The sequence below is a fragment of the Clarias gariepinus genome, chromosome 26 (genome assembly GCF_024256425.1).
Source record: "Clarias gariepinus isolate MV-2021 ecotype Netherlands chromosome 26, CGAR_prim_01v2, whole genome shotgun sequence".
Classification (NCBI taxonomy): domain Eukaryota; kingdom Metazoa; phylum Chordata; class Actinopteri; order Siluriformes; family Clariidae; genus Clarias; species Clarias gariepinus.
In genome coordinates this window covers 16679807-16703506 of record NC_071125.1, presented here as the reverse complement: position 1 = coordinate 16703506, position 23700 = coordinate 16679807, and the positions used below count along the sequence as shown (strand labels likewise).

The following is a 23700-nucleotide window of genomic DNA, read 5'->3' as shown; positions in this document are numbered from 1 at the left end:
GGGGGAATACACCCAAACCTGCTCCCCAGCCCCCGGCTGTGAGTATCATACAAGCGGCGCTGCTTCACCCCGGCGTTCGCCAAGTGCCTACGCGCCAGCTCGTGGACACGGAACAGTTTGTCTTTTAAGGAACAAAAGTAATCCATCCCCGGCTTCGCGGGTAAATCCACTTGTGGGGGAGGCCCGAACACAAGGTCCACGGATGTGCGCAACTCGCGACCAAACATCAACGCAGCTGGCGTCAGCTGTGAGGACTCCTGTACCGCTGTGCGATAAGCCCAAAGCACGAGAGGCAAATGTTCGTCCCAATCCCTTTGCCGGTCGCTGGTAAGCACGGAGAGTTGGGTGGTGAGTGTCCGATTAAAGCGTTCCACGAGGCCGTCACTTTGCGGATGAAGGGGCGTAGTGCGAGTCTTTTTCACCCCAAGGCGCTCGCACGCCGCCGCGAATACCTCCGCCTCGAAGTTACGCCCCTGATTGCTGTGCAACTGCTCCGGGGCGCCTAATCGGCTGAACACCTCATCCACCAACACTCGAGCCGTGGTGGAAGCGCTCTGGTCAGGAACAGCAAACACCTCTGGCCACTTAGTGAAATAATCCATGGCTACCAGCACATACCGGTTCCCGCGATCGGAGATGGGAAAAGGCCCAAGAATGTCCACACCCATACGCTCCATAGGTGCCCCCACCCGGAAGTCCTGCAAAGCGAGCTCTACTTGCTTTTGTTCAGCGATAGCTCGTTTAGCTAAGGGAAGACGTCTCGGATGTAGCCGAACTGGAGCTGCGTTACCTGTATTAATCGTGTGCTACACCAAATCGGTATGTGTGCACTCGCGCTCATCAACCGCGAAAATGTCCGCAATTCGTGTAACAGGGATTTCACGGTGTCGGCCTGTGTCTGACTTAGCCCTACGCTGCATAAGCTCGGCCATTATTCTCGTTCGGTCTGCTAACGGATGTTTACATGGTGCGCCCACCGGAAGTTCCGCCCCCCTGGTGCGCTCCACTAACATGTCTGGCTGCGCTTTGGGCACTAGCAACCTGGCATTCCCCGCAGGAACGCACGGCGCGCTAGCTCCTCCTGCCGGGCGGGCCCGAACTCCGGGTAGCCTATGCGCGCGAGAGATCTCAGGTCCATGGCGAACGCCCCCAGTGGCTCGGAGGCGCTCGCTCCGCATGCGGGTTGCCAGCTCCTCGCCCGCGGCCTCGTTACGATCCCCTGCGCCGAAGCGGAGGTCTTCCAACGCCCGCAGCGCGTCACCCTCCAACGAGAGGGCCACCCAGACGGCTGTTTCTGCCGGGGACCAGCCCGCGAATTTGGCGGCTAGCTCTACTTGGGCGATGAACGCGTGGGGATCGCTGGCGCCGTTGTAGGCCGGCAGGCACAGCTGCAGGTCGCTTCGCTGGCGGACGGGGCACGGAGCTGTAGCTTGCTCCGGTGCCGGCGCCGCATCACTGGGGGAATCCTCTCCAAGGTCCAATGCCGGAACCTGGAACGCGCCGGTCGTGGCTCTGCCATATAAATTTACTTATTATTATGAAATAATATTTCATGGTCATTATTTTTCCCAATAACAGAGATTATTGCAGAGGCGTTTTATTTAATTCATGCTGTTTTTATTTTAAAATCCCCTTTTTTTACGATGGCCTACTTATTTCATAATGCGACTTTTCAGCAGAATGAGTCGTTCTGTCAATCAGCGCCAGTGGGTTGGACCTGCGCGCCTATTGGCTGATCCTTTAACATCGATTAGTTTCCCTAGATACCTCCTCCGCGGACCGCTGCTACAGCTAGCAATAATGTGCTAGGCAGTGGCGGACTGGCCGTCTGGAGTACCGGGTGAGCTCAGCTGTGCTGCCTCTAACGCTCTATTGTTTTATCCTTTTCTTTACTTTTACTGTATGTTTTGTATTATAACTTTGTGACGCTGAAAAAGGCAGATAAAGGTTTTGTGCTGAACGCTATTGTTTGCTCTGAACTCTTTTTTTCCCCACGCAAGTTTGTGTGCATGTGAATGTAATGTAATCCTACTCCATACGTGTTCTGAAACCACGCCCCCTTTTACTTTTAATTTACAGAGGGAAAGAGATGGATCCTTTCTCGATACAACAAAGAATAAATAATTGCCATGGATGAAAAATGACAAAAAAGAAAAGGTGGAGCTGAAATTTCATACGACATGAAGAATAAGCTTTAAAAGCAGATGCTGTGAAATTCTTTAAATTAACAGATTATGCCTTTGGCGTGAGGGGAAATTAAAGTTCCGCAGGCTGGAATAAAATCAGAGGCAGCATAAGCTGGGGCTAGTAAACTCATTTTAATTATGATTGTAGACAATATCAATTTAAAATAAGGCTGAGAAAATATTGTTTTGAAATAATATTGACTACAATAATACTTACTAGCATAAGTTGATGCTGCTACTGAGTTTATTTCAGATCACCTGTTCAGTTTGATTGGCATCATTTTCACTCTGGTAGAGAAGGGGAGATGTGTTGGTCATCATCAGCGGGCACTGGTTCATTATCACTGACTTCAGCTTACACTGATGAGTGGTATATCTTACACTGACTGCATCACGGCGTTGTTGTCAGCCTTTCTGTAATAGTTCATGCAAGAACTGTATTGTCAAGTGCATTTGCAAAATCCGTCAAGCACCATAATGAAACTGGCTCTCATAAAGACTGTAAAGGCCATATTTCATTTTTGTGATTTGTTGTTGTGTTTATTTCATTTCAGTCTATTAGTTAAGCATTAAGTATGATACTCGTAATTTGTATTGTGACATCATTTCATGAGTTGTTCTGTGACATCATCCCACAGTTATGTAGCTGCATGTCTATCACGCACGTTGGCTGTTCAGACACGGAAGGATACAAAAAGGTGTGGAGAAGACAAGCTTTTGACCGTGAGACTTTAAGCTTAAAGATACAGTAAAATGAGTTGTTGTAACTGTAATCTATCGAAGCTACAGAACACAGCAAACAACTTGTCATGATTACAGTGGATTTATGCAAGAAACTGTAACAACCGTTGTACTTTGATGTTGAAAGTAAAACAAGAGACAAAGAAATCAACGAAACGTCTGGAGTCGTGAGTGACACTGTGTAACAAAAAAGATACGCGTTAGAACTTGTGCATAACATGCACGTATATGTAAAGTCAAAAGCTTTCTCCACTGCAAAAATGAAGATAAGTGAATTAAGAGTGTGAACATGGAGTGAAGAGCGCGCGTGCGATCTTAGAAAACGCGCATCGACTGTCGACAAGCAACCGAAAGCGATAAGAGGACTTGCCTGCTTAAATTTTACCATGTCAGACGATGAGGACAACGTCGCCATCGTCGAATCTGAGCGGGTGATGGTGCTCGACAAAAACAATTCTCCAGACAAGCTTCACAGACTAAAGAACGCCAGAGAAGGCAAGTGGAGTCAGTTGACCGTATTATACAATGAACTAGAGGCGCTTATGGACAATGCTTGTAATTTGCATGATGTTAAAGCCATGCGCCGCGAATACAAAGGGCTGCTAAATGACTTTGTTGAAAGCAATGTAAAAGTGCAAGCGTGCACAAAGGATGAAGAGCGTAAAACCGATCAGCACCACTGGTGTCACCCTAGATTGACGCGCTGCACAGAATTCATGGTAAGAGTGAAGTCTTGGATTGCGGAAACCAGTAATCGCTTTAAGTTGTCCCAAACAGTTGACGATGGAGTCTCGCCAAACAACAGCGTGTCAATGTTGGACGCCTACCCCTAAAAGGCACGGAAGCGTAACGTCAGCAGCATCCAAGAAGTTCTCAACATATACAGCATCCTCAGCTCGACTACCACCCCAGTAGTCCCGAACCAGAATACAATGAAAACCACGACAACAGTTCTGCAACGGAATACTTTGAACTGCCATCACACCTCCGAGCAGCCCACTTAAGCATGCCCGTGAATGCCAAACCCATAATGTCAAGCACCTTAATGGAACGGTCTACCCAAGGTAACGAACACTCACTTTACAACATTGATACAGTAGAGTCTCATGGTAGGATGCCACTTCAGACAGATATTACAGAAATGTTTGCGAAGAGTCAAAGGCAATCTTCCTTACCTCCGCGCGACGTTTCTTCGCTCAATGGCGACCCTCTTGAGTTCACGTCCTTTGTAAAAGCCTTTAAACATGTCATTGAAACCAGAACTGATAGCAATCTGGATAGGCTGTTCTATCTTGAGCAGTATACTAGAGGACAGCTCATGCCAGAACATCGCGGTTATGCAGAAGCTATGAGACTGTTACATGATAAGTTTGTAAATAGACAAATAATCGCTACAACGCTGATGCAAAAGGCACTCACTGGCGCCGGAAATAAAGTCAAAGGACGGAAAGTCACTGACCACTTTCTTCCTGTTCCTGATAAACTGTCACAATACTATGTCAAGCATCGACTACATGGATGAGTTAGATAATGCCACCAACTTGAGGACTATCGTCTCAAAACTGCCCTACAAACTGCGTGAAAGATGGAGGAACCACGCATGTAAGCATGAAAGGCGCACCCAAACAAGAGCCAAGTTTGTGCAGTTGATGGAGTTCGTAGAGCAAGAAGCAACAGTCATGTCCAACCCACTTTTCGGCGACCTGAACGTTTCAACTAGCGGTAAAAAAAACACTGCAACAAATCTCCTCCAGGGCTCAAGCAAAAAATTTTGAAAGGAAAAAGAGGTAGCAGCTTTGCAACCGGCGTAAAACAGGTTGGTAAAAATCATAAAGCCTCGATTACAGTAAAGAGTAGTGGTGCATCAGTAAAGAGTAGCGGTGCATCAGTTATTAGTGCCTTTACTAAACTTTGTGCATTCTGTGTGAAAGATCATACCCTAGATGAATGCCACCAGTTTAACGGTGAGACATATAAGGACAAACTGGACTTTTTGAAAAGGAATGGATTGTGCTTTAGATGTTTAGTAAGAGGAAACTTAAGCAAAGACTGCATAAAGAAAATTACATGTCAGTTGTGCTCAAAGAAACATCCTCGCCTGCTACACATTGCAGCACAAGACACAGCTCAAGCGATCATAAAAGCTGACGAAACTGAACCAGTTAAAACACTGCCTGTTACAGTGAGTCATGAAACAAGCACGTGCACTGGGGCTGGACATGATTGCCTTCTCTCCATAGTACCTGTTAAAATAAAGTCCAAGAAAGGTAATAAGACAGTAGAAGTGTACGCCTTTATGGACCCAGGTAGTTCTGCTACTTTTCACAGAGTCACTAGCACGGCGATTTAATGTACAAGGTAAAAAAATATATATCATGTTAAGCACCATGAACGCGAGGAAACAAGTAGAAAGTTACGTGCTTACTGACTTAGAGGTTATTAACTATCACTCTGACTGGTACAAGTTGAAAAGATCCGTTGCCTGAATTCTTTGCGTTAAGGACATGCTTAAACAGAGAACAAAAAGGATTAAGGGACAGGTAAATAACTCAATAACAGAAAACCATAAGTCTCTAACAATTAAGGACTTAACAAGGGCAGAAAACAAAGTTATTGAGTTGGTCCAAAACCAAAAATTCAAAGACGAAATTTCTATGTTACAAAAGGGTAGTGCAACCGTAAAAAGAAACAGTTGTCTCTCCAAGCTAGATCCAGTACTGAAGGACTGAGTGCTAAGAGTCGGAGGACGTCTTGGTAGGTCTGCAATGCCTGAGCATGTAAAACACCCAGTCATTATCCCCAAAGACTAACACATTACAACTTTAATCTTAAGAGACATTCACAAACAGGTCAGACATTGTGAAAGGAATTATATGCTTTCAAAATTGCGGCAGGAACACTGGATTCCGACTGCAAATTCCCTCATGAAAAAGTTTCTGTCCAGTTGTGTGACATGTAGAAAGATCAGAGCAAAGACTAGCGAACAAAAAATGTCAGAACTGCCACGTGATAGAATAACACCAGATCACCCACCGTTCACTAACGTAGGGGTAGACTATTTTGGGTAGTCTTCCTTACTTCCTTCGAGGTCAAACGAGGTAGAAGTAATGTTAAAAGATATGGCATATTGTTTACTTGTCTGAAAACAAGAGCCGTGCACATTGAAGTTGGGCAGTCATTAGATACAGACTCCTGCTTAAATGCTATTCGACGCTTTATGTGCAGAAGAGGCCAGGTGTCAGTCATGAGAAGTTATAACGGAACAAACTTTATAGGTGTTATAGCTTTACGCAATTCAAGGTGAGATTGAATTGCGTAAAGCTATCCAACAGTGAAATCAGTCAAAGATTGAAGGCGTCCTCATGCAAAAGGGGATACAATGGATATTCAATCCTCCTGCTCATCTCATTTCGGTGGAATATGGAAAAGGCAGATAAGATCAGTCAAAAAAATCTTGAGGTCCGTACTAAAAGAACAATCACTAAACGATGAGAGCTTGCATACATTCTTGTGTGAGGTGGAAGCTAATATGAATGACCGTCCCCTTACCACCGCTACAGACGATCCCACAGACCTGGAGCCCCTGACACCCAACCACCTGCTGCTGATGAAAAAACAGCCAAACTTGCCTCCTGGACTTTTCAAAAAGGAGGACACTTACGCACGTCGCAAGTGGAAGCAAATTCAGTACCTTGCCGACCTATTCTGGAAGCGATGGGTGCGTGAATACTTGCCCTTGCTTCAGGAGCGCCAAAATGGTCTCAAGTGAGAAAAAACCTTTCGATCGGAGACGTAGTTCTAATAATTGATGAGTCTTCTCCAAGAAATTCATGGGTCGTCGGACGGATCACGAAAGTGTTCCCTGATAAAAAATGACTTGTGAGACATGTGTTGGTCAAAACTAAAACCAGTACACTGAACACCCATCGATAAGCTGTGCCTTATATGTAAAATGGACTGTTAATTATCTTATAAAGTAGTTTTGTTCCTTTCATTTGATACACAGCAATATGAATACATTAAGTTAAACCGTTAACAAATGTTTAAAGTGTTAAGAAAGTTAATTAAAATTTTAATTTAATAGTAAATTTTGTGGCCCTATTGTAAAAAAAAATTATAATAATGTGTGTAATTGTCAGTCTCCCTGCCTGTCAATTAGAGGCTGGAAATGTATGGGCCATATTTCATTCTTGTGATTTGTTGTTGTGTTATTTCATTTCAGTCTATTAGTTAAGCATTAAGCATTAAGTGTCATACTCGTAATTTTTATTGTGACATCATTTCATGAGTTGTTCTGTGACATCATCCCAAAGTTATGTAGCTGCATGTCTATCACGCACGTTAGCTGTTCAGTTGTTGTTAAAACACGGAAGGATACAGAAAGGTGTGGAGAACACAAGCTTTTGACTGTGAGACTGTAAGCTTAAAGATACAGTAAAATGAGTTGTTGTAACTGTAATCTATCGAAGCTACAGAACACAGCAAACAACTTGTCGTGACTACAGTGGATTTATGCAAGAAACTGTAACAACCGTTGTACTTTGATGTTGAAAATAAAACAAGAGACAAAGAAATCAACGAAACGTCTGGAGTCGTAAGTGACACTGTGTAACAAAAAAGACACGCGTCAGAACTTGTGAATAACATGCACGTACAAAGACCATCCCAGGAGCGCGAGACCAAAACCTACCTCTGCCACAGACGAGAAGTTCATTTAGAGTTATCAGCCTGAAAAATGACCAATTAACAGCACCTCAGATTAGAGGCGTTATGACGTCTTTACAGAGCGTAAGTAGCAGACACATCTCACTATTAACTGTTCAAAGGAGATTAATGCATTTTTTGGACGCCTTTAGCATTCCTTTACAATGTAGAAAGAAATAAAAATCAGGAACGATCATGGAGTTAGAAAATGACCCCAAACTTTTGAACGGTAATGTAGGTTCAGTGATACTTTAAATAATATGCTTAAAAAGCTTTTTTTTTCTGTATTGTGTTATATTTTTACACTAGTAAGTTGGGTGCTAAGTCAAAAGATACCAGATCAGATAGAGAGGGATAATTTACAAGTAGACACTGTACTGCCACCTACTGCATAGAATACGTGTTGCACCAATACTTCATGCACTATTTATCATATACAGGTCCTTCTCAAAAAATTAGCATATTGTGATAAAGTTCATTATTTTCTGTAATGTACTGATACACATTAGACTTTCATATATTTCAGATTTATTAAACACAACTGAAGTAGTTCAAGCCTTTTAATTGTTTTAATTTGATGATTTTGGCATACAGCTCATGAAAACCCAAAATTCCTATCTCAAAAAATTAGCATATTTCATCCGACCAATAAAAGAAAAGTGTTTTTAATACAAAAAAAAGTAACCTTCAAATAATTATGTTCAGTTATGCACTCAATACTTGGTCGGGAATCCTTTTGCGAAAATGACTGCTTCAATGCGGCGTGGCATGGAGGCAATCAGCCTGTGGCACTGCTGAGGTGTTATGGAGGCCCAGGATGCTTCGATAGCGGCCTTAAGCTCATCCAGAGTGTTGGGTCTTGTGTCTCTCAACTTTCTCTTTACAATATCCCACAGATTCTCTATGGGGTTCAGGTCAGAGTTGGCAGGCCAATTGAGCACAGTACCATGGTCAGTAAACCATTTACCAGTGGTTTTGGCACTGTGAGCAGATGCCAGGTCGTACTAAAAATGAAATCTTTATCTCTATAAAGCTTTTCAGCAGATGGAAGCATGAAGTGCTCCAAAATCTCCTGATAGCTAGCTGCATTGACCCTGCCCTTGATAAATCACAGTGGACCAACACCAGCAGGTGACATGGCACCCCAGACCATCACTGACTGTGGGTACTTGACACTGGACTTCAGGCATTTTGGCATTTCCCTCTCCCCAGTCTTCCTCCAGACTCTGTCACCTTGATTTCCGAATGACATGCAAAGTTTGCTTTAACCCGAAAAAAGTACTTTGAACCACTGAGCAACAGTCCAGTGCTGCTTCTCTGTAGCCCAGGTCAGGCGCTTCTGCCGCTGTTTCTGGTTCAAAAGTGGCTTGACCTGGGATATGCGGCACCTGTAGCCCATTTCCTGCACACGCCTGTACACAGTGGCTCTGGATGTTTCTGTCCAGACTCAGTCCACTGCTTCCACAGGTCCCCCAAGGTCTGGAATCGGTCCTTCTCCACAATCTTCCTGATGGTCCGGTCACCTCTTCTCGTTGTGCAGCGTTTTCTGCCACACTTTTTCCTTCCCACAGACTTCCCACTGAGGTGCCTTGATACAGCACTCTGGGAACAGCCTATTTGTTCAGAAATTTTTTACTGTGTCTTACCCTCTTGCTTGAGGGTGTCAACGATGGCCTTCTGGACAGCAGTCAGGTCGGCAGTCTTACCCATGATTGCGGTTTTGGGTAATGAACCAGGCTGGGAGTTTTTAAAAGCCTCAGGAATCTTTTGTAGGTGTTTAGAGTTAATTAGTTGATTCAGATGATTAGGTTAATAGCTCGTTTAGAGAACCTTTTCATGATATGCTAATTTTTTGAGATAGGAATTTTGGGTTTTCATGAGCTGTATGCCAAAATCATCAATATTAAAATAATTAAAAGGCTTGAACTACTTTAGTTGTGTGTAATAAATCTAAAATATATGAAAGTCTAATGTTTATCAGTACATTACAGAAAATAATGAACTTTATTACAATATGCTAATTTTTTTAGAAGGACCTGTATATGCATATATACTGCATATAGGCTTCATATACAGTATGCGCATATATCCTCATATAGGTTCTTTCCATGTGGGACCAGAGCGGAGATACACTACAATCCAGCTTTTGTACGAATGTTGGAGTGATTATTTCAGATGGCCTTTTTTTTTTTTATTAATTGATCAGAATGATTGTTGTCTGTCTATTTGTTTAATAGTGGCGTTTGCAGCACGGTACATGGTGGGAGAGCTGCTGGGAGAAGGAGGCATGGATTCGGAGTAAGGAAGGCAGAAAAATCGGTAGGTTGCATGCACATATACACTTAATTACATTTAAATGGAAATCATCAGAAATTCCTACTCTTCCTAATTATGTTTGGTGTATGTGAACAGGTCGCTATTAAATATGTGGACAAATCTGTCTGCAAGGAGTACATCAGCAAGGAAAGTAGACCTACTCCACACTTCACAATCAGGTCTCAGAAACCTCTCCCACTAAACCCGTGCTAACCCGATTTCAGCCTGGAGAAACACACAGCCTGCCTCTGGAGGTCGCGTTGATGCAGATGGTGTCCATTCCACCTCGCTGTGAGAACCTGGTGGAGCTATTGCAATGGTTTAAGGTGTCTGTTTGCTTCATCTTGGTTCTGGAGCGACCCAGTCCTTACATGGACCTGCATGAGTTCTGCACTCGTATCAACAGCCCACTGTCTGAACCGCTGGCTTGACACATCAAAAGTGCTTTAAAATTTGTGTGATTGGACAGATCCTTACACTGTTTACTAATTTCCTAACTAAGTTCCATCAGTTAAAAGCTGTAAGGAAACACAACTGTTTTGTGGGGAAGTTCCTTTAACCAATATTTCCTAAGTAGGGTATAGGAAATTTTATTTCCTTTATTTCCTTAAGTAATTTAGTCACACATTTAAACATATTACACTTGCATCCTGCCATATTTATATTTTCTAACAAACAAAACAGATGCCAAGTTTTAATACTTGAGTTATTATCAGATTTTATATCAACTCATTTTATTCTTGTGCTCATCTCGAACAGAATTTCTAAATAAAACAAAACTAATTTTCAAACCCATTTTTCAAAAGGAGTTGTCAAAATCACTCTGATCATGTACTTTTCTTTTGATGTCTTTCAAAGACACGACACTCATCAACAGTTATAGCTTATGCATAATACACTTGCTATAATCTGATTCATACTCAGAAAAGTACATCATAACTCATCATTGTGATTAGGGAGACGTAACACTTTCCAATCACATTTCCTAGTTAAAAACTACAGAAATGATCCCTGAAAGTATAGTCTTACCTTCTTCTTTCCTCAGACACTCATTGACCCCAAATAACACAGAATTCATGAAAATGGTAGATTTTAGCCTCTACATTAAACAAAAAAACCTACACAGCAATTCACAGGCAAGTAATCTGTAAAACAATTACAGTAATAATTTTTCCATGCATCTTGTAAACTAAGTATAAATTGTAAAAAAAAAAAAGGATTTTTGTTATACGCTTTTCAATATAATACATTTCGTAATAGTATTAGTTTTTGTTTAAAAAACTTTTCAACATTTAATTTCCATAGTGTGGAAATTTCACAGCAGCAGCAAGTACAGTATGTGAGGTGCTTACGATACCAGGATAGGGCACTGAGAAGTTACATCTGCGTTGGTGCCATTGCAGGATGTCCTGAATAGTGGAATTTTGTCAAAGGAAAGCAGAGAGTACACTTAATAAGTGCCCTGCAGTGCCACCAAGGCAGACAGCACTTTTCTATTATTATTATTATTATTATTATTACTATTATTATTATATGGGACATGTGCTTCCTGAAAAGTTAGCGAAGCAAAAATCTCTGTTCCATCATTACATGGAAATGCTGCTTTGAGACAGTGACAATTGTTAAAAGCACTGTACAAATAAAATTTAATTGAATTGAAATTAAAATAACTTTAGGTCAAGACTCATTGGCAGTTATCACAAACACTAGACTGGAGATGTGGCTGGCAAGGTTGGCACAACCAAGTATAAGGTTTAGGGGCAATTACTTTTTCACATAGAGATCGGCAGGTTTGGAATATTTTTCATTAATAAATGAAATCATCATTAAAATACTATATTTCATGTCAGATTTCATCCAATATATTTAGAATTAATTAAATATTCTTACATTTCATTCAGTTTTCTTATGAATAATTGCCTTAACCTCATGCCATATAGACACACTGTGAATGTGAGTGGCCCTGAGTGACAGAAGATGAACACTGGACCATAGCAATAGAGAATGAGATAGTTTCAGCAGAGGAAGTGAACGAGTCCCCTCTTGTCTGTTTATATACGACACCACTGTTGTGTTGTCTGTCCTGATCAGAACATGATGGCCTGTCAGAGCCAGACGAAAATGTCTCAGGGCTGAAAACACTGCTAACAGCTCCAAATAGTTAATGTGAAGCCTGCGTTGTTCCTGTGACCACGCCTCCCTGAACGCAGAGCCGTCGCACAGAGCGCCCCAGCCACTGAGGGGGGCATCTGTTGACACCACTTTGTGAAACGACACCCTGCCTATCGGAGAGCCCTGACGTAACAGCCTGGGTTTCCTCCATGGCAGAAGGCTGACATGCATGACGGTGTCACTGTCAGCCCCCTGTTGAGGTGGCGCGCCGCACATAGGCGGTGAGAGCGCACCCAGCGCTGAAATGCACACATGTTCAACAGCGCAAAAGGCACCACAGCGATCATAGACGCCATCATTCCCATTAGCTGTAAGACACTCGGAAACGGAGTTTGTGTTGCAACTGAAACAGAGCAAGGCAGCGCTAAAACGCGGCTATTCTGTGCTCTGAGAGACGTGCTTGGCTGGTAACAGAGCATATCTCCAGACCCAGGAATGGGTTCTGGCGTTCCGCCAGAGTGCAGCCTCATCGATGGCACTGGGCTTTTTTGTTTTGCAACATTGTAAACAGGAAAACTCTTTATTGGTTTTAATAATGCAACATTCACATGGCTTACAAAAGGCACAATTTTTGGGGCAATCAAACTGTAAGCATCGAGGGCACTTGCTGTAAATCCCTGAGAATTTTTTAACACGCCCCAACTGGGGTTCATAATTCGAGCATAAACACTTGTGTGTGAGGGGGGGGATTGTGCTTGGGAGACTGTGTAAGGGAAGTGCAGCGCCGTTTGGGACTGATTTCCTGAACATAACATAGCGGCCTCTTGGGCGGCATTGAGAGAGGAGAAACAGTGTCTCCCTGCTGCCAGAGCTCCACTCCCTTTAAAATCTGAGCTAGGAGGAGTGAGGATTCTTCCTCCTAGTCGCTGCATCCTTCCGGACGCCTGGTGGGGGGCCCATACCCCAGACTGACTGCCGTGGGTTTTGCCTGGGAGGCTGTTGCTTCACCGGCCAAAAGCTCGAGGTAAAGTGCACGAGCAGTGCACGCTTAAGCGCAGTAAATCTTCTCCAGCTGGGCGGAGGAGAATCTACAGTGTTTGGACGGAAGGACAGTAGGGCCAGATGGCTCCATTGGCAGTGGGCTAACTAGTCCTGCTTTCTCAGCTCCGTCTAATTCCAAATACTGTCTGTAACCCGGCACTGATACACGGGTCGACAGCGGCTTGCTCCATGACGACGTTAACTCGCCGACAAAGTCGGGAAACATAGGCAAGCAGTTTTTAAGGGTAGTCGGTTCAAAAGGAAGAAAAAATCCTGCGAACCTTGACGGTTTTTGAGCCGGCTGCGAGGAGGGCCACTCCACCTCCAGCTTCTCGGCCGCTCGGCGGTAGAGAGCAAAAAATGAAGTGTTGTCCCGAGCGGCTAACGCAGTAGCAGCGGAGCTCTGAGCGGGCGGCAAAATTTCATGCTCGTCCTCCGACAAGCCATGCATCTCTAGGCCGATGTCGAGCAAGTCATCATCCTCGAAAGCATGCTGCTCGGTGCCTGGCTGCTGACCAGCGCTGTAGGAGAGCCCACGGTCCTCCGACCCCTCGAGATACTGTACCACTGAGCCACCAGTACCCGTCTGCGTTTAAAGCGCATAAAAACAATAAAACAATACCATTATAGGCTAACGTCATACATCTTTGTAGTCCTTTTGCACACGCGCGGGTGCGTTACAATAATAATAATAATAATAAATTCGGAGAACTACTACTAATAATAATAATAATTCTAAATGAAAATGATGAATAAATACATAACAGTTTGAGCTTGACACGTTTATGAGCTCTGTCGCTTGCTGTCAATGGGCGCCTAAGAGACATAACATTTTTCGGCGTTAGTAGACACACAATACTTTAGACTGAAACACGACTGCCCCCTACAGGTATTGAAGGGCATTTTCACAGCTTGCCGCCCGTGGGTGCGGGGACTTCTGACGAAAATTCCTCGTCAGCAGGCACAGGCGAAGCTGGGACTGCTAATTCGGAAAGAAGGGGGTCCTGCTGAGCGACCGTATTTCTCCCCAGGATCCTTTCCACGAACGTGACCCGTCTTTCCAGCGTTGAGCGCCGGAGCTGGCAACAAAGCGCACGTGACTCGGGCTCAGCTAGAGCTCTCCTAGCATGGAGAATTCCCAGACAGACAGGGCACGCTTTGTGGTGGTCCTTCTCGTGCAAGGAGAAGCCGCATTCCTGAGGACAGGGGCAAACAGCGGACCTCTTCTTTGCCACATTAGCTTCCATGCTCATGCCAGCTAGCGCTGTTAGCACAGCTAAACAGAAGCCAACTAAACTGAGATGTCGGTAATGTTCTGACTGACAGTGAACTTAAAAGTCAGCGCTCCGCAGGTAGACGACTCACCAAAATGAGGCTGTTGTCGCTAACACCAACAAGAGCAGTTAAGCTGATTTTAAGCGCAGTCTTGTAAAGTAAAATGTAGAGTTAACTAGCAGCACCTAGAAAACTCTATGGAAAAGGTGTTCACAGCGAGGTGAAGAGCGTAAGAACTGAGCAGGTTAAGGCATTGTACTACGGTTCAGAAGATCCCAGGTTCCAACCCCACAACCACCGAGTTGCCACTGTTGGGCCCTTGAGCAAGGCCCTTAACCCTCAACTGCTCAGATGTGTAATGAGAAAAAATGGATAAGAGCGTCTACCAAATGCCCAAATGTAAAAAATGTAAAAACTAAGGGCCGTGGCAACCGTGGCGACGATGGTTTATAGGTGTAGGCGGGGCTACACCTACGTCACCACAGGTTTGCCTGCCTTTACGGCGTGAATAAAGGTGGCTTCAGCCAGGACACGAGAGGGCGTGATATCCCATACAATATGTGTTGTACCGAGTGAATTGACTGAAAGGGAACCTGCCATTTTCATGATTTTTGTGTTATTTGGGGTCAGTGAGTGTCTGAGGGGTGGAAAAGGTAAGACTATACTTTCAGAGATCATTTCTATAGTTTCTGACTAGGAAATGTGATTGGAAAGTGTTACGTCTCCCTAATTACGATGATGAGTTATGATGTACTTTTCTGAGCATGAATCAAATTATAGCTTTGTGTTTCATGGATGAGCTATAATTGTTGATGAGTGTTCTCTGTCTTTAAAAGACATCAGAAGAAAAGTACGTGATCAGAGTGATTTTATCAATTTTCTTTTAAAATCAAGTTTGAATATTAGTTTTGTTTTCTCCATGAAATACTGTTTAAAACAATTACAATAATTTCAGTAGTTTGTTGTAAAATCTGATACATTTTCATGTGTAAAATTCCCTATTTATGAAGTTTGTTGAGTTAAAATAAAGGTGAGCAATTGTGGCATTTTTTAATAGTCTGACTAAAAGTTTGACAATGTGAATAAATTGATATTCAACTGGTTCCCTACACAAGAAAACACAAGATGGTGGTTATGCCTTAATGATGTCAAGTTTCATTTAAAATATTCACATTTATAGTTTTCATTCAACACATCCAGACAGTTCTTACTGAAATCTAAAAGTCAAATTTCCACAGCATCAGCAACAGGTTATCCCTGCAAGGGGAACTAAAGTACACGGTGAATTAAGTACCTTGCAATGTCATTAACACATCGATTGTGTTAGCAAAAAAAAAAGACAAATTAACCAATAGGAAGCTATCTTCATACTGTAGCATTGTCAATCTGTGATTTGTCAGAACTATGTCAAGAGAATCCAGGATTGAAGGATTAACAAATAGGATGAGGTTGCTGTTGTCCTGCCAACCAACTGTAAAGTCAGATGCCTTTCTACATCACTGTAAGCCCGTGGTTCTCAAAGTGTGGGGAATACAGACATGACAGGTGGAGTGCAATGAACAGGAGGGAATTAGTGGAAAATAATAGGAAAGTATCTATTCTAATTCATATGGAACTCCAAAGTGTTTTAAAATAAATAAATAAATAGGACATGATGAAATAAATAACTCTATGAATAACTAAGACACATCTATGTAATATGAGAATGATATTGTGAAATACTGTAATGGCACATATTTTGAAAAAAAGCATATCTTTGTGAAATATATTGCACTCTGCCATATAAATTTACTTATTATTATGAAATAATATTTTATGGTCATTATTTTTCCCAATAACAGAGATTATTGCAGAGGCATTTTTTTTAATTCATGCTGTTTTTATTTTAAAATCTCCTTTTTTACAAAGGCCTATTTATTTCATAATGCGACTTTTCAGCAGAATGAGTCGTTCTGTCAATCAGCGTCAGTGGGTTGGGCCTGCGCGCCTATTGGCTGATCCTTTAACATCGATTAGTTTCCCTGGATACCTGCTCCGCTGCTACAGCTAGCAATAACGTGCAATAACGTAAGAGGGATGGATCCCTTCTCGATACAACAAAGAATGAATAATTGCCATGGTTGAAAATTGACAAAAAAGAAAAGGTGGAGCTGAAAATTTATGCGACAAGAAGAATAAGCGTTAAAAGCAGATGCTGTGAAATTCTTCAAAATTAACAGATTATGCCTTTGGCGTGAGGGGAAATTAAAGTTCCAGATAAACTGGAACAAAAAAACCGGCAACATTAGCTCGAGCTAGTAAACTAGTTACTCATTTTAATTATGATTGTAGACAATATTAATTCAAAATAAGGCTGAGAAAATATTATTTTGAAATAATATTGACTACAATAATAATTACTAGCATAAGCTGATGCTGCTACTAATTTTATTCCAGATGACCTGTTCAGTTTAATTGGCATCATTTTCACTCTGGTAGAGAAGGTGAGATGTGTTGGTCATCATCAGCAGGCACTGGTTCATCATCACTGACTTGCAGCTTACACCGATGAGTGGTATATCTTATACTGACTGCATCAAGATGACCCCCCCCCCCCCTCCCGCGACCTGCTAAAATATTGTCTTTATAGTTTTATATGTTGTTTGTCTTAATGTTCTTTTCTTTGTTTTACAAATATGACCCAATATATACTATCGTTCAAAAGTTTGGGGTCACTTGCAAATTTCTTTGTTTTTGTTTAGTGATTTATTTTCTACATTCTACAACAATACTGGGGATTTCAAAACTATAAAATAACACATATGGAATTAGGTAATTATCTAACAACAAAAACAACAGTTAGTTGTTATTTTACACAATTGTCAGCCTTTCTGTAATAGTTCTTGCAAGAACATTATTGTCAAGTGCATTTGCAAAATCCGTCAAGCACCATAATGAAACTGGCTCTCATAAAGACCATCCCAGGAGGGCGAGACCAAAACCTACCTCTGCCACAGACGAGAAGTTCATTTAGAGTTATCAGCCTGAAAAATGACCAATTAACAGCACCTCAGATTAGAGGCGTTATGAAGTCTTTACAGAGCGTAAGTACCAGACACATCTCAATATCAACTGTTCAAAGGAGATTAATGCATTTTTTGGACGCCTTTAGCATTCCTTTACAATGTAGAATGAAATAAAAATCAGGAACGATCATGGAGTTAGAAAGTGACCCCAAACTTTTGAACTGTGGTGTATGTTCAGTAATACTTCAAATAATAAGCTTAAAAAGCATTTTTTTTCTGTATTGCGTTATATTTTTATACTAGTAAGTTGTGCGCTAAGTCAAAAGTTATGGAAGATGGCCAACTGGTGTGATCTTCAGTCAGTTCTGCTCATTTTAGTAGATCAGATAGAGAGGGATAATTTACCAGTAAACACTGCACTGCCACCTACTGCATATAATACGTATTGCACCAAATCGATACTTCATACGCTATTTATCATATATATGCATATATACTGCATATAGGCTTCATATATGCGCATATATCCTCATATAGGTTCTTTCCATCTGGGACCAGAACGGAGGTACGTTACAATCCAGTTTTGTACAAATGGTGGTGTGATTATTTCAGATGCCCCCTTTTTTTTTTTTTTTAGATTAATTGATCAGAATAATTGTTGTCTGTCTATTTATTTATTAGTGGCGTTTGCAGCACGGTACATGGTGGGAGAGCTGCTGGGAGAAGGAGGCATGGGTTCGGTCTACGCTGGAGTGAGGAAGGCAGAAAAATCGGTAAGTTGCGTGCACATATACACTTAATTACATTTAAATGGAAATCATCAGGAATTCCTTCTTTTCCTAATTATGTTTGGTGTATGTGAACAGGTCGCTATTAAATATGTGGACAAATCTGTCTGCAAGGAGTACATCAGCAAGGTAAGTAGACCTACTCCACACTTCACAATCAGGTCTCAGAAACCTCTCCCACTAAATTCGTGCTAACCCGATTTCAGCCTGGAGAAACACACAGCCTGCCTCTGGAGGTCGCGTTGATGCAGATGGTGTCCATTCCACCTCGTTCTGAGAACCTGGTGGAGCTATTGCAATGGTTTAAGGTGTCTGTTTGCTTCATCTTGGTTCTGGAGCGACCCAGTCCTTACATGGACCTGCATGAGTTCTGCACTCGTATCAACAGCCCACTGTCTGAACCGCTGGCTTGACACATCAAAAGTGCTTTTAAAATTTGTGTCATTGGACAGATCCTTACACTGTTTACTAATTTCCTAACTAAGTTCCATCAGTTAAAAGCTGTTAGGAAGCACAACTGTTTTGTGTGGAAGTTCCTTTAACCAATATTTCCTAAGTAGGATATAGGAAATTTTATTTCCTTTATTTCCTTAAAAAATTTAGTCATACATTTAAACATATTACACTTGCATCCTGTCATACTTTTATTCTTTAAGAAACAAAACAGATGCCAGGTTGCAGTATTTCAGTTATCAGATTTTATAGAAATTCTGTTTTATTCTTGTGCTCATCTCAAACAGAATTGCTGAATAAAACAAAGCTAATCTTTAAACCCATTTTTCAAAAGGAGTTGTCAAAATTGTTCTGATCATGTACTTTTTTTTTGATGTCTTTCATGACACCCATAACACTCATCAACAATTATAGCTTACGCATAACACACTCACTATAATCTGATTCATACTCAGAAAAGTACATCACATCTCATCATTATGATTAGAGAGACACGACACTTTCCAATCACATTTCCTAATTAGAAACTATAGAAATGATCCCTGAAAGTATAGTCTTAGCTTCTTCTTCCCTCAGACACTCATTGACCCCAAATAACACAGAATTCATGAAAATGGTAGATTTTAGTCTACATTAAAAGCACCTACACAGCAATTCACAGGCAAGTAATCTGTAAAACAATTACAGTAATAATTTTTTCATACATCTTGTAAACCAATAAAGTATTTTTGTTATACGCTTTTCAATATAATACATTTCGTAATAGTATTAGTTTTTGTTTAAAAAAACTATTCAACATTTCATTTTCATAGTGTGGAAATTTCACAGCAGCAGCAAGTACAGTATCTGAGGTGCTTACGATACCAGGATAAGGCACTAAGAAGTTACATCTGCGTTGGTGCAATTGCAGAATGTCCTAAATGGTGGAATTTTGTCAAAGAAAAGCAGAGAGTACACTTAATAAGTGCCCTCCAGTGCCACCAAGGCAGACATCCCTTTTCTATTATTATTATTATTATTATATGAGACATGTGCCCCCTGAATAGTGAGCGAAGCAAAAATCTCTGTTTCATCATTACATGAAAATGCTGCTTTGAGACAGTGACAATTGTTAAAAGCACTGTTTAAATAAAATTGAATTGAATTGAAATTAAAATATCTTTAGGTCAAGACTCATTGGCAGTTATCACAAACGCTAGACTGGAGATGTGGCTGGCAAGGTTGGCACAACCAAGTATTAGGTTTAGGGGCAATAACTTTTTTACATAGAGGTCGGCAGGTTTGGAATATTTTTCATTAATAAATGAAATCATCATTTAAATATTGTATTTCATGTCAGATTTCATCCAATATATTTAGAATTAACTAAATATTCTTACATTTCATTAAGTTTTTTACTTATGAATAGTTGCCCTAACCTCATGCCATATAGACACAGTGTATACCTGAAAAAGTACAAATCCTCTAAAATAATACTTTAGTATACTTTTTGTTTTTAGCATAATTTAGGTGAATTGCTGTGTTTTGGTCTAATCTAAAATTCACCATTTTCATGATTTCTGTGTTATTTGGGGTCCTTAAGTGTATTAAAAAGTGTATTTCTAGGGAAAATATTTACCGAAAGATATATAATCTTATAAAATTTTTCTGTGTTTGTGAAAGTAGGAACGTTGTAGGACTAACTAAAAGTGCACACCTTGTTTTGCAAAATCTTTAGTGATGCTTGATTCAAAGTACAAATCATCTAAAATAATGCTTAGATGCAGTAAGGATAGTTTGTATTTTTAGCATAGTTCATGTGAGATTTCTGTATAGTTGTTTAAGTAGAGAAGCTAAAACCTACCATTTTCATGATTTTTGTGTTATTTGGGGTCAGTGAGTGTCTGAGGGGTGAAAAGGTAAGACTATGCTTTCAGGGATCATTTCTATAGTTTCTAACTAGGAAATGTGATTGGAAAGTGTTACGTCTCCCTAATCACGATGATGAGCTATGATGTACTTTTCTGAGCATGAATCCGATTATAGCTTCGTGTTTTATGGATGAGCTATAATTGTTGATGAGTGTTCTCTGTCTTTCTAAGACATCAGAAGAAAAGTACATGATCAGAGTGATTTTATAAAAAAAAAAAATGAAATTAAGTTTAAATCTTAGTTTTATTTTCTCCATGAAATACTATTTAAAACAAGCACAATAATTTCATTAGTTTGTGGTAAACTTTGGTACTTTCTCAAGTGCAAAACTCCCTTTTTGTGAAGTTTGTTGAGTAAAAATAAAGGTGAGTAAGTGTGGCATTTTTGATAGTCTGAGTAAAAGTTTGACAAATTATGTGATTAAGTTGGTTTTCAACTGGTTTCCTACGCAAGAAAACAAAAGATGGTTTTTATGCCTTAATGATGTCAGTTTCATTTAAAATACTCACATTTATAGTTTTCATTTAACACATCCAGACAGTTCTTAATGAAATCTAAAAGTGAAATTTCCACAGCATCAGCAACTGGTATCCCTGCAAGGGGAACTAAAGTACACTGTGAATTAAGTACCTTGCAATGTCACTAACACATCCATTATTTTTCTATCATTATTATTATTATATAAAACATATTCTTCCTAAAGGTGAGCGAAGGAAAAATTATCTCTGACCAATACAAAGAAATGCCTTCACATCAAGGCTCGTTGCCAGTTATCATGAATGCTTGGTTACAGTTCTTGGGGGGCAGGGGACAACCCTTCCTACTTTTGACATAGAGACAGGTTTGGCCATTTGTTCATTAATAAATCAAATCATCATTTAAAGCCATATTTGGTATTTACTCAGGTTATTTATGTGTATGGTGGCACGGTGGTTTAGTGGTTAACATTGTCATCTTGCACCTCCAGGGTCGAGGGTTCAATTTCCATGTTGAGTCTGAGTGCATGGAGTTTGCCGTTTCTTTCCATAATCCAAAGACATGCAGATTAGGATGGCTTGCATTCCCAAATTGCCTGTAGTGTGTAAATGAGCCTGTGAATGTGTGTATGTGTGTGCCCTGCGGTAATTTGGCACCCTGTCTAGAGTGTACCCCGCATTGTGCTATGTCTCTTGGTATAAGCTTCAGGCTCTCTGCGACCCTGTATACAGGACAAGGCAGTATAGATGATAAGTGAATGAGTAATGTTTGTGCATTCATCCTCCTGTCAGGAGCTTATAATCTCCCTGGACAACAATCGACTCACTCTTTCAGTCACCTTGAGGTAACTCTGGACAATCAACTGTCATTTTTCTAACATGTTGCTAATGTTACTTGTTCTTGACATTTTTTTCTTTACCATGTTAGAGAACATGGTCCATTTCCTTTAGAAGTATAATAGTGGCAAAATTTCCCAAAGAAAAATTGCGTGTTGAATTACAAATTACATTTGCTCCCCTTCATTTTAACTCAACTAACTTGAGTTAAACACCTGAAATAGTATCAGATTTTACAACAAACTATTGAAATTAATGTGCTTGTCTCAAACAGTATTTCTTGAAGAAAACAAAGCTAATATTCAAACTTGTTTTTAAAAGAAAATTGACAAAATCACTCTGATCATGTACCGTCCAAATCGTTCTACTGATGATGCCATCTCTCATCTCCTCCACACATCACTTACTCACTTGGACACTAAAACGGGGAATTACGTTAAAATGCTCTTCATCGACTACAGCTCTGCATTTAATTCCATAATTCCCTCCACACTCATCACCAAGCTGGAGCACCTGGGACTAGGGCTGGGTATCGAGTTCGATACTTTTGAAGCACCGACCGAATCATCTCGATACTATCGAGTATCGAAAAAATCATTTTCGTTCGGTGCCAAATTTCGATACCCAAAAGTATAATCTTGTCATCGTCAGTGAGCTACAAAAAGTGCGGCATCCTTAATGTGCCCGGATCAAATGCTGGTGATTGGCTGCTGCGAGACTGCCTTGAAAATCAATAGTTTACAGCGGTTACGCCCACTCGCCCAGAACTTGTCAAATGTGAGGCTGTAATGCACACTACACTTTAAACCGTAGCAATAAAATTTTACGCAAACGATGTTTAAGCGATCAAAAGTATGGCTACATTATGCCAAGATTGACGGCAACAGCGTGCGATGCAATATTTGTAAAAAGGTTATCGCGTCCAAGACTGGCAACACGTCAAATATGATGAAACACCTGACAGTACACGGAATTAATTTGCGAGCAGAAAGTTGCTCCGTGTTTGAGTGCAAGAAGATCACGCCGGTGCAGTCATCATCATCCTCTCAGTATTTTCCTGACTCGGGGCCTCCAACAACATGCCCACCACAAGCGTCGTCCTCCGTGACTGATGAGGATAACGGCGCGATGACTGGGGCTCCGACAGGTAAACCGACATACAGAATCGGCTAACTTTTAGCGCTTCATGCTTGTGTACCGTTAAAGTTAAGTTTAAGTTTGTGCGGGGTCACTTTAATAAATCATTTTTACCTTATGCAACGTTATGTACTGTTTGATGGCTTTAAATACGTAGCTATGTTGATGCTAAAATGCTTTAGTGATTCTTAAAAGGTTAGTTCACTGAAAAAAATGAAAATTCTCTCTAATTACTCACCCTAATGTTGTTCCAAACCCATAAGACCTTTGTTTATCTTTAGAACAAAAATTAAAATAATTTGGATTTAATTCAAGAGCTTTCTGATCCTCTCATAGATTTACTGGATATGCATTTTTCAATGCCCAGGAAGGAACCAAAAACATCAAAATAAGTCCATGTGATATCAGTGGTTCAATCAAAATTATAAGAAGCTGTGAGAATACTTCTGTGTAAAAAAAACAAAAATAACTTTATTCAACGATTTATCTATGGGAGGATCAGAATGCTCTTGGATTAAGTCCAAAATATCTTCATTTATAGATAATTAATAAAAGAATTTTCATTTTTGGGTGAACTAAACCTTCAAGCGACAGTGAGCCTCACAAATACTTAAAACTGATTGAACTTTATTAAAACTGTTTACACTGATCTATTATGTTAATTACACTTTGTTCATTTTGTGCCTTTGTTTACTGGTCTTAGAGATAAGCCTGCTGT

The 23700-nt window shown here is 40.8% G+C and overlaps 1 protein-coding gene and 4 non-coding genes across 5 annotated transcripts; 3 read left to right on the top strand and 2 right to left on the bottom strand.

Annotated features, from left to right (window-relative positions):
• Window positions 1-10764: 10764 nt before the first annotated feature.
• LOC128514600 (small nucleolar RNA U3) lies at window positions 10765-10974 on the bottom strand. Its single transcript, XR_008356548.1, has one exon. It is a non-coding gene; the product is annotated as a small nucleolar RNA U3 (small nucleolar RNA).
• Window positions 10975-15030: 4056 nt separating this feature from the next.
• LOC128514571 (small nucleolar RNA U3) lies at window positions 15031-15243 on the top strand. Its single transcript, XR_008356522.1, has one exon. It is a non-coding gene; the product is annotated as a small nucleolar RNA U3 (small nucleolar RNA).
• Window positions 15244-18081: 2838 nt separating this feature from the next.
• Window positions 18082-18581, top strand: LOC128513873 (serine/threonine-protein kinase pim-3-like). Its single transcript, XM_053487427.1, has 3 exons — window positions 18082-18153; window positions 18205-18297; window positions 18375-18581. The coding sequence occupies exons 1-3, from the start codon at window positions 18082-18084 to the stop codon at window positions 18579-18581; spliced, it is 372 nt and encodes a 123-aa protein (XP_053343402.1).
• Window positions 18582-18966: 385 nt separating this feature from the next.
• LOC128514545 (small nucleolar RNA U3) lies at window positions 18967-19179 on the bottom strand. The gene has a single exon (XR_008356503.1). It is a non-coding gene; the product is annotated as a small nucleolar RNA U3 (small nucleolar RNA).
• Window positions 19180-20521: 1342 nt separating this feature from the next.
• On the top strand, window positions 20522-20734 carry LOC128514561 (small nucleolar RNA U3). The gene has a single exon (XR_008356513.1). It is a non-coding gene; the product is annotated as a small nucleolar RNA U3 (small nucleolar RNA).
• Window positions 20735-23700: the final 2966 nt, after the last annotated feature.